General features: G+C 40.1%; 1 protein-coding gene across 1 annotated transcript; it reads left to right on the top strand.

Annotated features, from left to right (window-relative positions):
• Positions 1-1,036: 1,036 nt before the first annotated feature.
• Positions 1,037-15,876, top strand: kdm2ab (lysine (K)-specific demethylase 2Ab). Its single transcript, XM_056382559.1, has 23 exons — positions 1,037-1,236; positions 1,676-1,716; positions 3,181-3,319; positions 3,605-3,683; positions 3,826-3,872; positions 5,421-5,599; positions 5,881-5,987; positions 6,162-6,255; positions 6,435-6,588; positions 6,731-6,846; positions 7,910-8,036; positions 8,143-8,426; positions 8,594-8,671; positions 9,065-9,325; positions 9,658-9,786; positions 9,943-10,029; positions 10,252-10,476; positions 10,847-10,876; positions 11,228-12,255; positions 13,162-13,325; positions 13,606-13,752; positions 13,877-14,092; positions 14,214-15,876. The coding sequence occupies exons 2-23, from the start codon at positions 1,681-1,683 to the stop codon at positions 14,393-14,395; spliced, it is 3,909 nt and encodes a 1,302-aa protein (XP_056238534.1). The 5' UTR covers positions 1,037-1,236; positions 1,676-1,680; the 3' UTR covers positions 14,396-15,876.
• The last annotated feature ends 30 nt before the right edge of the window (positions 15,877-15,906 follow it).

Raw genomic sequence — 15,906 nt, 5'->3', positions numbered from 1 at the left:
CTCTTACTTTTACAGCATTGTCCATGTCATTTGTCCATATTCTCCATGTGTGAGAGCTACAGCTAATATAAGGTGAATGTGAACGACATAGCCGTGTGTCAAGAGCTTTCCTGACCTCATTTCATCCCTCATCTCGATGTTCTTCCTAAGCGGAAGCAGGCCCGGCCCATCAACACTATGTGGGGCGGAGTCTACTTAAGGGTTCGTTCGTTTTACTGCTTCGTGTTTGGAGGATAAACAGAATTGGGGACGTGTGTGTAATATTGAAAAAAAAGAAAAAAAAGAAATATGATTGTAATATGAACCAACGCCCACAATTTTAATATGACACATACATAAATGTATGTATAATATGATACATACATGTCTTATCTAGCATTTCACATGGGAGTATTTGATGTTTTCTTAGTCACATATAATTGTAAACTGAATATCTTTGTATATTGGACTGTTGATCAGACATAACAATACATCTAAAGATGTTCACTGAAAATATGATTGGTTGATTAATTGATAATGAAAATAATTGTTAGTTCCAGCTTTGATAACAAAAATAGTAACAATGCAATACTGCCATTGTGATCCTAAAATGTGATTTTAAGTATGGTACATTCATTCAAGTTCTTAAATGCTCCGTTTGTACATTGTGGGTATTTTTTTTTTTTTTCAATTTTATGCGACTTTATTTTAAGATTAAAATGCTGTTTACAAACTGATACCTTAGAAACGATCAAACTAGCAATTGTGTACAATGTACTTTTGATCCTCCAAGTATATTTTGTTGCTTATCCATTTCTGGTAAAGCTTTTACAACATAAATGATCTGAATATTTCTTCCACTACTGGAATTAGTACTGAAGTAAAAGAACCGTCAAACCGGGGAAGACAAATCAAGCACACTCGGACATTAACATATTCTAATCTTGTTTAAATAGCACACGCAGTGTCCAATGAATGTGGTTCTATGCTAATTTTTTAGTAACAGTGATGTAAATAGGGGGGTGGGTCGTGAGGTTTTTTTTTTAGGTTTGTGTGTATGTGTGTGTGTTTTTTGCCCAGCTGAAAATGGCGGCTCCGAGCGTCGAATCGTTCTAACTTTGTCGCACAATAATAAACATAACATTATACACAGCTGTTAGCACATAACATGGGGAGAAACTTTACTGAGAGGCTTCGGACGCTCTAGTTGGGAAACATTACTTTGACCACTACGGCTAAAGGAGTTAAAACGCAGAGGTAATGATAAAGAAGCTTACAACTGCCGTATTGAGGCTAATGTCAGCTAGCTGGCTAACGTTAGCCGACGACTTATGAAAGGGATTGTCAACTGAGCTAGTTTACGTTAGCCGATAACGCCAGCTAAAACGTCAGCAAATAGACACACTGGTTCAGAATATTCCTGGTGCAAGGTAGTTGGCACAGTCGGAACTTGTCCTCACACAGCGACGCATGTTCAACAGAAATGTTTGTAATTGTGTGTGTTGCTAACCTTAGCTTGCTGGCTAAAGCAACACTAGTAGCTAACGTTAGCAGGGCTATGTAGCTAGGCTGTACCTACAGAGAGGTGTGTGTTTCTGTCCGATAGAAGGTAAAAACACACTAAAACATTTCAACAACCACCGGATATTTAATCAGTGTGATTTAACACGACTCTGAAACTTTGTTTGTCTTCTAGAGATTATGGAGGATCCACATACACGGTACAGCAAACGCCTGGTGAGTAACTCGTACAAACTGTTAGCTCCCGGAACACTTGTTTTATGTATACAATGCAACTGTGAGGTTTTTTCATGCAAGGTACGTGTGTAATATTAGCCTTTTAATTACACACGAAGTAATTTAATGAGTGATAATTACAGTATTTAAATGGAATGGTCACTTTCTTCTGGTACATAGTCATGGCTGTGGTGCTTTCTGTTGTGTTGTCCACCCTATTAACGGTAATGAACCTGTCTGAAGACACTGGGTTCAACAGGAGGTCAAGTTCACTGTCTAAACTGACCAGCTTTTGTGCTGTGACCTTCACCTCTTTACAATCTTCCCCCCTTGCTATAAAGTAATTAACTCAATGCTTTCAGACTTCCCTGTGCAATCAGAGAATTATTATTGATGCTAGTGGTTGGGGGAATTAAATCAACAATGCATCTTAAAGAATGTATGTAAAAAAAGACCTTTTCTGCCACTGTTGATGAGATTTTGAAAGCAATCAAGCTATTTCTTGAATAAACCCAATAAACGTTTTTTTATTCATTGATTATCCTTATTTTACTTACTTTATATGAAAACAACAGTGTGTGTTTATTGATAATCTTAAATCGTTTTCAGTTGCAAATGTGTAAGATCTGTGCAGCCTTGAGTTATGAAAGTTAGGAGCATCAGAGTTTAGATTATACCACATTTGTCATAAAGGGATGGGGGTGGGGAGATCTGAGAGCAGGGCTGTTGTGCTTGGTTCATCTGTCTAGCCAAGCAGTGCTGCGTAGAGTGAATGGCAGAAGGGGTGTAAAAGGGGGGCAGTGTGTGGAAGATTAACCCCTGCTATTGTAATGCTGTATTGTTTGGTTCCCACATGAACTGATATGGTGTCTGGCTGACTGATCAGCTTGGATTGATATATTGTGATTTAATCCCCATCTTGGGTGGACATATTCATTTTGTCACTAATGGCATTTTTAGTTCCTTTTTAGTTCCAGAGTTAGAAGGGACAGCTCCCGTGGGTGTAATCTCATGTCTTAGAAATTAGTTTCCAGTGCGAACATTTAAAAATATATCAAGCAATGTTGCAGAGGGTTCTTGGATTTTTGCATCTGTATTAGATTCAAATGCACTTGCCTTTGGTTATGGATCAGAACCAGTCACTCAATAACTGAGTTTTTTCATAGCAAGGGTAGTTTGGTGAACAATTATTGATATGATACTCATTTCCTCTGAGTTTTGAATTTGAGAACTCTTTATTTTTGTCTCCAAGTGACCTTGACATCAGCATTGCTGTCTGTTCGATAGGCCACTATAACCCAGCTTTGTCAAGGCGTTGAATCATCTTCAGTGCAGTAAAACGACCCATATTTGGCACTGCTAGTTATTCCAGCTCTGTCTCCCTGTCCTCTTTTTGTTGCTCTCTGCAAATCATAGTGTCCATGGGTGACGGGGAGTTTAACAGAACCCTACTTTTGTCCTCAGCGTACAGGTACGCGGCGCCGCTACCAGGACGATGGAATCTCAGATGATGAAATTGAAGGGAAGAGAATGTTTGACCTGGATGAAAAGTTGCAGTGCGGCAGGTTTGGCTCTGATTTGGTCAAACACATGGAGGGGAAAGGTAAGATATAAAACTAGATATTTTGAAATGTAATTTCAATGAAACCATACCTTAACATATTTAATGCCAAGTGAAGGAAATGAAGACTAACTGTTGCTTGGGGCCATGTTGCTTGATACTGCAAATCTTTAGCACTGTGTTAACACTGATAAAAGTCTCTCTTCCAGTTCATACTGGTAAATTTAAGTTCTGTTATCGTGACTTTGGGTTATCTAAGTTTGAGTTTTTTTATATATTTTTTTTATATTATTGACGTCACTGTGTCTGTGTTTACGTCTGTTCTAGATTTCACATTTGAATACATCCAGAGGGAAGGGCTCAGGGACCCCATTATCTTTAAGACAGCTGATGGCCTTGGCATACAGTGAGTCAAATACTTTTTCTGTTTAATCACAGGTTGCTCTTTTTTTATTTTTTCAAATTTCAAATCATTTCAAAGTAGATACTTTGACTGTGTGTCTGGAGAAAAAGAAATTTAAGAACAAGGAATTGCCTCTCCCTTGCAGAATGCCAGACTCTGATTTCAGTGTGAGTGACGTCAAGTTGTTTGTTGGTAAGGTTCTATATTATGCACTTTCAACAGCTTTACTTTTTGTACACAAAATGTTCTCTACCAAATGCCTGTTGCTATTAGAGCTAGACCCAGCCTTATGGCAGATATACATTTCTGGTCTGATTATTGGTAACACTGAACTCTCAGCTCAAAATTCAGAGCATCTTCACAAGTATATACAAATGAAGTAAGTTTGTATAACCAGAATATTTCAGAATGTCCAAAAAAAAAATTGGAAAAAAATTTGCTTTATAGTGAAATAATACAAACAAAAAATGAACCCTGAACAAAATTATTGGCACCTTTCTGTAATGGCTGCAGAATCTTTGGAAACATTGACAGCTCCTCAACCTTTCATGTAGCCATTGAGAAGCTCCTTGCACCTGTCTGCTGGTAGTTTCTCCCACTGCTGTACTTTCAAGCTCTTTTAAGCTTGCAGGACTTCTTTTTCAATGGCAGATTTAAGCTCTTTCCAAAGGTTTTCAATGATATTTAGGTCACGACTCATTGCCGACCAGTTTAAAACATTCCATCTTTTTAATTCCAACCATTCTTTTGTGATGCTGGATGTATGCTTTAGGTGGTTGTCCTGCTGAAAGACTGAAAACCTTTGCCTCAAATCTAGTTTTCTGACACTGGTTAACACATTTTGCTCTTAAATTCCTTGGTAATCTTCCCATTTCATCATTCCTTTGATATATTCAGCGCCAGAGGCAGCAAAGCAGCCCCACGGCATAATGGAACCCTCACCATGTTTTACTGTAGGCAGGGAGTTCTTTTCCTCCTGGGCTTAATTTCGTCACCTATAAACAAACTGATACACTGCATAACCAAAGAGCTCTACTTTTGTTTCATTTGTTCATAGAACATTATCCCAGAAACACTCTGGCTTATCTACAAAGTTTTGCAAACATTAATCTTGCCTTTAAGCACAGGTGAGGCAAAACAATGCCAATAATTGTGTTCGAAGTACATTTTGTGTTTGTATTATCTCAATATTATATAAGTTAAGTTTTTTACCATAAACATTTTATTAAAATATGCTGGTTATACAAAATTGGTTCATTTATTTCTGAAGATACTCTGAATTACGTATTTGAAATTCAGGGGTAACTAATAACATTGACGAGTACTGTATCAAATCAGTGAATATACCATCTGATAATTAACTTGCAAATTGCAGTACAGAAATGCTTAACTAGGTCTGAGCTAATTTAGTAAAAAATTACATGTTTTGTCCACCAGAAAAGACAGAGAAGTTCTTTTTTCAAATGTAAGATTTCCTGCTCAGTATGCATCTCTCAAAATTATTAAAAATAACAAAATACAATAAAACATTTTAAGTAATCTTTTTGAAGACTTTTAGTATCAGCCTTTTTTTTAAAAAACAAAAAACAAAAACAGTATTGGTTTCAAAAAACAGTATTTTAATCAGATAAAACAAGTATAACACACAATGAGCAGTTAGTAAAATTTAGGACGATGAATTTGATTTGGATTTAACTGCTGTGATCTCAGGTGTTGAGCCCCTTTTTAATTCTCCTACAGGTAGTCGACGTATTGTAGATGTGATGGACGTGAACACCCAGAAGGGAATCGAGATGTCAATGGCTCAGTGGCGACGATACTATGAGACACCACCATCAGAAAGAGAAAAACTCTACAATGTCATCAGCCTGGAGTTCAGCCACACCAGGCTGGAGAATCTGGTCAAACGGCCGGCTTCGGTGAGAACACACACAATGTTACACCTGTGCAAATTGATAAAACCATTTTTGAACTCTCACTAACTAACCAGGAAATCACATTTTACAAAGACTGGTTAGTTATCCTAACTATGTGTTTGGTGCTTTGATGGATTTAGAGCTTTGCATTGGTTTTAGAGTAATTGCATTGTAAATGTATTTTATCTACGTACAAAAAGTGGCATCAGTTACGAGGAAAAATGCTGGGTTTATTGCAGACAGTTTGAATGTATGTTTTATACCAAATTCTTCTAATTATCCAGGTGGACCTCATTGACTGGGTGGACAACATGTGGCCCCGTCATCTCAAGGAGAGACAGAGAGACTCCACTAACGCCATCATAGATATGCATTATCCCAAAGTACAGAAGTGAGTAGACCAGAGACCTCAGGAACGTATAACATTTGCATTGATATAGTTAAGATACAATACTGATTGCATCTCCTATATCAGTGATAATTCAAGTCAATACAGTCTTCAGGTGTCTCTTTTTTTTTTCTAAAATCCCCATTGTGTTGTCTGTCTTCCCTCTCCTTCGCTCAGGTACTGTCTCATGAGTGTGCAGGGCTGCTTCACAGATTTCCACATTGACTTTGGAGGCACTTCAGTCTGGTATCACATCCTGAGAGGAGGAAAGGTCAGTCTGGGCGTCACCAAAACTTTTTTGTTGTAATCAGTCAGTGCGGTTAGAAAAAAAGTAAACGTGATGGTGATTCCTGTTTCCAGTAAATGCCCTTTCGTTTCCATGGATATATATTTATGTATTTGTTGACCTCAGACCTACCATATATGACTTTTTACCTGTGACTCCTGCAGGTGTTCTGGCTGATTCCACCCACACCACAGAACCTGGAGATGTATGAGAACTGGGTTTTATCAGGAAAACAGGGAGACATCTTCTTGGGGGACAAGTGTCATGACTGTCAGAGGATAGAACTCAAGCAGGGCTACACCTTCATAATCCCATCAGGTCTGTTTCTGCATACAGCAATGAAACATACAGACATACAGTATACGCAATTACAAACACTGTCTCTACCCTTGCTTATAAAAAAAACCCCAAACACTTGACGATTAAATGCCTCCAACATCCTGTATCTTGTTTGTTGTAGGGTGGATTCATGCTGTGTACACTCCAGAGGACACATTGGTTTTTGGGGGCAATTTCCTCCACAGCTTTAACATCCCCATGCAGCTCAACATCTACAGCATTGAGGATCGCACAAGGGTGAGCAGCACCTCACATTCACTGTAGACTGTTTGCTGCTGTTGATGTATAACTAACTGTATAACCTTTCTTGCCACACACTCACTGATGATTGCTTCAGATTTTGGGATTATGGAAACCATGACTCATGTCTTATTCTGTGGCATTACACTCAATAGAAAAACAGCAGAGACAGTGATTTCTCAACAATGTGACTTAAATGTTAAGAATTTTAATCTTCCATAAAGCTAGGGAAGCACCATTTCTTTCCTTCCTATACCAATTCCCACACCAGTGCTCCCTTTTCTCAGATTTAAGATGCCTGTACCTCACTGAGTAGAATTCATTAGAATCATTTTAAGATAACGAGAGACCACGAATTACTGCAGCATTTAAAACGCCGGAGCCTGCTGTGACTGAATTAATTTAACAAATAGTGAAAACACTGAATTTTAGAATGAAACAAAGAAACTATGTTTAATGTGAATTGGTCATGTCATATTGATACCCAATCCAATAAGATCCCTATCGTTGTTTATACTGACAATCGGAGTTACAGATCGGTGCATCGACACATAAGACTACACAATTAAATGTGAAAGTCATTTAATGATGTTTAAATAATCATACTCCCTTGTATGCCTCCTACTTCTTTGGTGTAACAACTGGACACTGGACAAGTCAGAATATTACAGTAGCACAAAATTGAGCCATATCTCAGCAAACATAACAATACAAAAAATTCTTTCTGAATTTGGTTATAAGGCAAGTTTGGTTGTGATTGGCTACAACTCACTTTTCAGACACTGTCACTGCTCAGCTATATATGATGAGCTGGTCCAACGGACAAACGCAGGTGTTACACCCACATTCACTCTAGCCACTGCAGCACCACCACATTTGCCCCACATTTTTCCAAGCAGGGGTGCAAACAACAACAAAGTTATGACTAATGCTTCTCATGAAGAACTGCTTGATTTTATACATTTTATTGTCCCGTGGAAATATTTGGTTAAACAGAGTTTTAAAGATGCAAAAATTATTAAACAATATTTTCTAATCTGTTTGTGCTTTCTTCCTCTAGGTGCCAGCAAAGTTCCGCTACCCTTTCTACTATGAGATGTGCTGGTATGTCCTGGAGAGATACCTCTATTGCCTGACCAACGTCTCCCACCTCACACCTGAGTTCCAAAAATACTCCCTTGGCATAGGTGAGGACATAGGATGACCACAAGGAAACAGTGCTGCCCTCATTTTTTTCTTGTTGTCATCTATCACTGTCATGAACTGAAACCATCATGTCCTTTTTCTTTTCAGGACTCACCCGGGCCGACCTTGAAACCAATGATCACAACAGGAATGGCACCTCCAATGGTGTTGACAGTGACACCGAAATCACAGAGACCATGTTCAAGGAGGAAGAAATCAAAGAAGAAGAAGAAGGAGCAGCAGCTGAAGTTACCACACCTCAGCAAGCGCTGACCCCCTTTGAGCTGGAGGGACTGTGGAACCTCTTGGGGAAGCTTGAGGAACTGCCGACACACAAAAAGTGTGTCCCTGCAGGCATCAGGAACGCCGCAGCCCTGCTTGAGGACATGAGGGTGGGTGTACCTAAGTTCCTTTTGCAGTTCATCCTGCAATTGCCTCACCTTGACTACACGAAAGACATATACTACACACTGCTTTTATGGTGCTGTGCCATGGTGGAAGTCCAAATATATTTGACATTTTTTGTCTTACTACTTTTTTCTCTTCTTCACTGATACAGGCTGTTCTGAAGGAGCATGCCAGTGATTCCCCCAAGCTGTCCTACACTGGAGAGCCCATTGTCAAGTGGCCCAAAAGGGTGAGTAGAAAGCTACTTTTACACACTTCTCACCAGTTGGGAGTAAATGGCAACATACTTCTGTGGACAAATAATGATATCTGTTGGTGAGCAGATATGGTATATTTAGAGTTATTGTTTCAGGTATTTTAACATTATTTTCTTATTGTATAATTGATATATAACTGTCAGTGTTAGTGAGATAAGATGTATGTTTTTTTTTTTACTTGGCTGCTATTTCATTACTTAAATACTACAAAATATTGTGTATTTCTCACATTATATTATTGGTAAAAATGAATCAAAAGTCCTTCATTTCAGTTCATCAAACCGCGCCTCCTGCCTTTTATGTATTTGCAAGACACAATTCTGACCAACTTCTTCTTTTCCTTTCCTGTTGTGTCCCTTATTTAGCCATCATGGTACCAGCCCCCCACTCCCCCTCCCCCTGTCATTTACCGTCCTCGCTTGGGCCCCACCCTCCACAAGCCTCTGGGTCAGAGGCCCACCAAACGCTCCTCCATCTCTGCCCTGAGGCGCAGACGGGTCAGGTGCAAGCGCTGTGCTGCTTGCTGCAGGAAGGAGTGCGGCAACTGCCAGTACTGCCATGACATGAGGAAGTTTGGTGGGCCTGGACGCATGAAGAAGAGCTGTATTATGAGACAGTGTTTAGCGGTGAGTTGTCATACACATCATTGCCTCTGTATTGTACTAGAAGAACATGTTTGGACAGTAACTCAAAATTATGTAGAATTACTGATGTCAAACTTAATGTTTATATTCTTTTACAACTTCAAAACTCTTCATTCTAAATTGAAGATTGTCAATAATAAAGAGAATAATGAAGAATTTCTACGGCCTAAAAATGTGCAGTATTTGCTAGTGGCTTCTGGTTATGTATAATATGTTAGTTTTCAGAATTGTCATTCACAATAATCTATATCAGCATCAGATCTCAATTTTCCATGATATTTTACTCCCACTGTAAATAACATTTATTTCTCCAGCCTGCATTGCCAAACACAGCTCGATGTGCCATATGTGGAGAAGGTGAATCAGATGAATCAAATCCGAGCACTCACTCACTCATGGAGTGCTCTGTCTGCTCGCAGATTGCCCATCGTCAATGTATTAAGGTAATCTGCTTCAGACATAGTGAAGAACAGTGGTATAAATCGAATACATTACCCCATTATTGCATGGTTTGGTTTGCTGTCTATAAAGCTTTATTTTAAGGTAATTGGAATTTAGTAGCATATACTTCTTTGACTTTCAACTGTTCTCTCTTTCAGGAACCTGGTGAGGGGAAGATCAATAAGGATTTGCCCAGCTGCTGGGAATGTCCCAAATGTTACCAAGGCAAAGGTTCAGCATCAGAGGTATGAAACACACATCTTCTCCCTCTCACTTGCCCTTTGTTTCTCTCTCTCTCCGTGTTCTCCATTCATTCAGTCTCAAGGACACCTTTTCCTTTCCTCAACAAAGTTTCCTTTTTGTGTAACCTCCACCAGTTACTATATGGCAGATATTGATACTCAAATGAACAATGACACCCTTTCTTCTTCATCCACACCATCTCTTCCTTTTTCTTCCCACACCAGTCTTCCAGTGATGAGGAAAGTGGAGAGTCGGAGGGCTCACCCGCCTTGCCACCATCCAAACTTGCATACCGAGAAGGCATTGGTGTAGGTGACGGGGTGAAACGAGGGAAACGTAGCAGACCCCAATCCCGACCCACAGCACCACCACCTTCTCAGAAACTGTTACTGCAGCATCAACAGAATCGCAAAAGAGCAAGTGCACTGGAGCTCAGACTTAAAAAGAGGGTAAAGTGGAGCTGAAGTTTTTGTTTCAGTTTCATTAGCCTTAAAGGTTTTCAAGATTTTAATGCATTGAAAATTCAGCTGATCCAAAAGTAAGAAATCACTGAGAGCCCAATTTAGTTCCTGTTTCTACATCAATTTTGATCTATCTATCTTTGATCTATATGTCTGAAAAGATCTTTAAACAATCTAATCGTTAACTTGATAAAACAGTCACCTTAAAATTGGTTTGGCAGATAGTAAAGATGTGACTCGACACCCCCTCAGACTTAAATAGATTTTTAAAAAATAGATAGAAACCTGCCTATGTGTGGATTTCTTTTCTGTATTTGACATTTATCTCATTCCCCAACCTCGTTTCTGTTTATTGCAGATAAAACTGGAGCGCAGCAAACTCTTAATGGTAAGCAATACACTTTATTCTGCAATGAGTCTGTAATGCATTTACATAATACTACTGGATATGTAGTAATATTACAGTTTTTTCCAAGCAGCCTGGTTTGTCAAAGATGCATTGCATGTTTGTTTTTTTTTTAATAAAATAAAATACTTTGTCATTACTTTGTAGTTGTGATGTGGCAGTCAGTGACACTTTTCATTCATATTTGAGAAACCTTTTCAGCATATTATATGTACAGGTAACTGTTAAAAAGACGGAATACTGCTCAGATCATATTGTAGCACTGTATTTGGAGATTGAAACAGACATTATCTTGTTTTCATTTGCCATAATTTTTGCTCTTCCTCCCAACAGAAACAGTCGTCTCTAGATCGATCTCCCAGGCTGCTGGGCTCCAGGATGCTGTCCCGGCTGCGCTCTCCAATCAGCAGACTATCTCAGGGCAGAGGTCGGGGCTCCACCTGGGCAAGTGGCTCACCTTACCACAGCTCTCCAGGAGGGACTGGGTCCTTCCAGCAGCAGCAGTCTTCCCTCGGTCTGGTACTTGAGCCCAAGGGAGAGCCCCGCAGAGGGAGGGGAAGAGGCGTGAGGCTGCGAGGAGGAGGAGCAGGAAGAGGAATCAGAGATGGTAGAGGCCACGGAGACTTGGAGGAGGAGAGTGAGGACAGCAGCAGCACCAGCAGCAGCAGCAGCAGTGACGAGGAAGAGGAGAGAGGGCAGAGCAGTGGGAGGGGAGGGGATAAAGAGAACCAGCCGCAATCCAGGCAAGGAGGACGAGCAGCCAAAGATGTAGAAGAGGAAGGGAGCGAGGTGGCCAACCAAAACTGTGCAGAGGAGGACGAGGAGGAGGACGAAGAGATGGAGCAGGACCGTCAAATAGGGGACAAGGACGGCTCGCATCTTAAAGTGACACTCCAAAAGCCAACCAGGGCCAAACGGGACCCATCTGCCATTGTACCCAAATTAGAAGCTATCGCCCCTCAAACTGCTACCACCACAATACACAACCAGACCAGAGCCCTCGTCAGACCCCCAATTAGAAATCGTGGCCCCTGTTCTGATCAACACTCCAGTAGGCACACACCCCCACACACCCGCAGTGGACACACAGACACTCACCCCTCCCACCCAGACGTCTCTAAAAGGCCAAGGCCGAGCAGGCCAGCTAAACTGAGCAATGGCGCCTCCTGTTCTTCATCCTCTGAGCTTCCTCATCTCCGCATCCCTCTGTCCGCTCTGCAGGAAGGAGGAAGCGAGGCAGACAGGGAGAGCAATGGAAGTGGGCCGGGTTGTGAGAGGGAGGTGTGGGTGTCTGTCTTCCGCTACTTAAGTCGAGCAGATCTCTGCGTCTGCATGGCCGTCTGCAAGAACTGGTACAAATGGTAAGACCTCTTGGCTGATATCTGTCAGATTTTTGTAAAGCACGGGTTCCAGTAGTCAGCTGTCAAATATCCTCTATAAACTTTTTTCTCTACTCATTTGCATACAACAATGGAAAACATACAGATATTTTCTAATTTTTAGCCCCTGGAAAGTGACAAATATGACTGGCTGCAGATCAGATCTTTTAACATGTTGTGCTCTATGCATTCAGTGTATGTATTCTTCCAAAGATCGATAGTGAGATGTAAGAATCACTCTGTAATGCATCCCAACAACTGCAAGTGGACTATAAATTTGTGTTCAACGGGGACCAACAGGGTGGTGACTCTTCTCTAGAGAAACAATGTAGCTGATCACCTCAATTTAAAAATCACCGGGTTAAACTTATACATATATATATATATATATATATATATATATATATATATATATATATATATATATATATATATATATATATATATATATATATATGTATATATGTGTGTGTGTATGTGTGTGTGTGTATATATATATATATGTATATATATATATATATATGTGTGTGTGTATATATATATATATATATATATACACACACACACACACATAATTTCTACTTTGTAGCTCAAGAAATGAAGTGGGCTACAGTGGTTAATTGAACAGTTTGTGTATTATTTTGATGATCTCATTTTCAGGTTGTTGGTACAGCATTAAAAATGCTGCCAGCAAAAACTGTAGAGTTTGTCATTGCCAGTCAATAAAAGCTGATTAGGCAGCTTTGATTTGTAGTTACTTTTGCCTTTGGTTTCTTTCAGATGTTTAAAGGTAAACCTAATGAGCTTTAATGTTGGATTTGAAAGGATTTGGTTTTGATAAGTAGATTTGAATGGATGTATTCTTCATGACTGTGTGCTTGACCGTAGGTGTTTAGACAAGCGGCTTTGGTCACGGATTGACCTGAGCATCAAGCGCACCGTTACTCCTCAGGCCCTAACAGGCATCATAAAGAGACAACCCGTCACACTCGATCTCTCTTGGACCAACATCTCGAAAAAGCAGCTCAACTGGCTTGTTGGCCGCCTGCCTGGTACGTGGAGATGCACAGTGATACACTCCCTAAAAAATTGTCAATATCATGAAAATAAATATAACATGAAACAAAAGAATTACATAAATGAATACAATAAATTGCAGATTAATTACATGTTAATTTATTTTTGCGCCATTATTTCAACATCACAACATCACATTTCTTTGATATTGGCGGTTTTCAAGGGGTTTTCAAATGAATTCTGAATTAGTCATGTTTGCACCAATAAGTTCTGTGCTCTAACACATACGCTAAATACACTGTTTGGATTTTGTAGGGCTGAAGGATCTGATGCTGGCAGGTTGTTCCTGGTCATCTATCTCAGCTCTCTGTTCCTCTGGTTGCCCACTCCTCCGTTCTCTGGACCTGCGATATGCAGACGGAGTCAAAGATTCTCAGATCAGGGATCTTGTCAGCCCTCCAGGTGAGGAAAGAGTTTATCCAGTTGCTTCTTGCCTTTCTTCTCATGTTACTCCCTTTTTACACTTTTCTTCATCATACTCTTAGAAAATCTCTGCATTTCTCTTCTTTCAAAATGTCTCCTCCAGGCTGTGACAATCGCAGTCAGTTGCGGAACATGCAGTATTTGCGACTAGCAGGCCTAGACATCAGTGACTCCACTCTGCGCCTGGTGATCCGCCACATGCCCCATTTAACAAAACTGGACCTCTCCCACTGCAACAGCCTCACTGACCACTCCATCAACCTGCTGACTGCCGTGGGCTCATCCACCCGAAACAAGCTTACAGAACTCAACCTGGGAGGTGAGAGATTGATAGGAATAGCTTATATGGAAGACGCTCATTTTTAGGAACAAAGAACATGCACACGTTGCACTGCTTTTATTTCACTGCTGATGTGTCTGTTTACCTGTTTCTTTCACAGGCTGCAGTAAACTGACAGACACATGTCTAAAGTACCTTCGCCGCCTCTCTTGCATCTCACTGCTTGACCTGCGAGGCTGTAAAGGTGTCTCCCGCAAGGCCTGTGAGGCCTTTATCTCCGAGCTGTCAGTCAACACACTCTACTGCCTATCAGATGAAAAACTGATCCAGAGGATATCCTAAGCGCCTGCCTCCTCTCACTGCAGAGGTGATTTGAGGTGCAAGAGCAGGGGGAATGGATTCTGATGTGAATCTGTGTGACACAAAGGACACAAATGGGCAGGGAAGTTCACATGCACCTGTGTCACTTAAAAAGAGCGGTGGGGTCTAAACTGGGAGGGCTTACTCACTTAGCTGGTGTTGGTAGAAGGGGTTGTCACAGCTATAACAGTGTTTCTTCTCAACACATTTTTCCCGTGTACCTAAAAAGAGACTCAGGAGCTTTTTTTTTTTCTGCTGTTATTCTTTTGGGAATTAATGTTATATGGATTAAGCACGTCTTTTTTTATTGTCAGGAGCGGGAGAACAAAGGCAATTAATTAGCTGTAATAGACTACACATTCATTGGATAGCCAACTGCTCATCTCTTCTTTTTTTGGACAGATGGCAATCCTGACTCCTATAACAAACTCCTGCCTTGAGAAAGAAGTTTTTGAGTTTCATCCTTGGGGGTATAGCTGCATTGTTTGGTTTGGCTGATCCCCATAAAGTCTTATTTATCATGTGACACATGTAAACTTATTTGATTTCAGCTACATTTTGGTGCTCCATATAGATGGCTATTTTTTGTCACGTTCAACAGAGCAACGTTAAGTTGTTTGATGACTTATGCTTTGTGCACAACAGCTTTGTGTTTAGACTTTTTTTAAATACAACTAAAGGTGACAGATTTTTCACATCATGACTTACAAAGTGAGTTACTGGAATGGCCTGTGTTTACCAGCTGTATGCTAGGCTTAATAAGGTGTTTGGATGCGACTGTAGTTCAGTGGTGTACTTAATAAGTATACATGGACATTGAGTGGTTGTGGTTGTGTAAAAGTGTAAAAAGACAGTGTGAGAGGTTCAGTCGATTTGGCAACAAGACTTCACCCCAACAAAGGTCAGGTTGCATTAAGTGTTCGGGGTAAGCCAAGGATTAGGTGTCAGATAAATGGTGCATTTTCAAACAACCATTAGACTTCAGGTGCTATTATTTCCAAACTCCTCTTGCTTTGTTTTTGTACAGAGACAACATTTAGAGCAAAAATGTTAATATTCTAGATGAAACTGCTCCCCACCCCTCTTTGATACACTTTTTTCTTTTCATGGATGAAAAATGTGAGTATCTACTTTTCACTGACTTTCATGACCTTGTCTAATTCAATGCAGAGATGTATGATTTTTTGTTTGGGGGTGGGGTGGGGGTTGCCCATTTCTTTGTTCCCTTCAAGTCTAGTGGTTCTGTATCAAAGGTCTCCCAGACTGCTCCTCTACCCATATCCCTCAAAATGAATATAAGTATATAAATATATACTTTTGTGTAAATGTGTTTTCCTCTTTTAGATTATGAAAACGGGAATCCTGTAGCAATGTAATTATTTTCAGAAGCCTTTTTCACTTTATGTTGTTTGTGTTATTTTTCAAGAAAAATAAAAAATGATAAACAATGGGTTATATTCTTACTCACAGTGAGACGGATGCATTAAGGGTAA

Source organism: Seriola aureovittata, chromosome 8 (assembly GCF_021018895.1).
Source record: "Seriola aureovittata isolate HTS-2021-v1 ecotype China chromosome 8, ASM2101889v1, whole genome shotgun sequence".
NCBI lineage: Eukaryota > Metazoa > Chordata > Actinopteri > Carangiformes > Carangidae > Seriola > Seriola aureovittata.
This window is presented reverse-complemented; position numbering and strand designations above follow the sequence as displayed.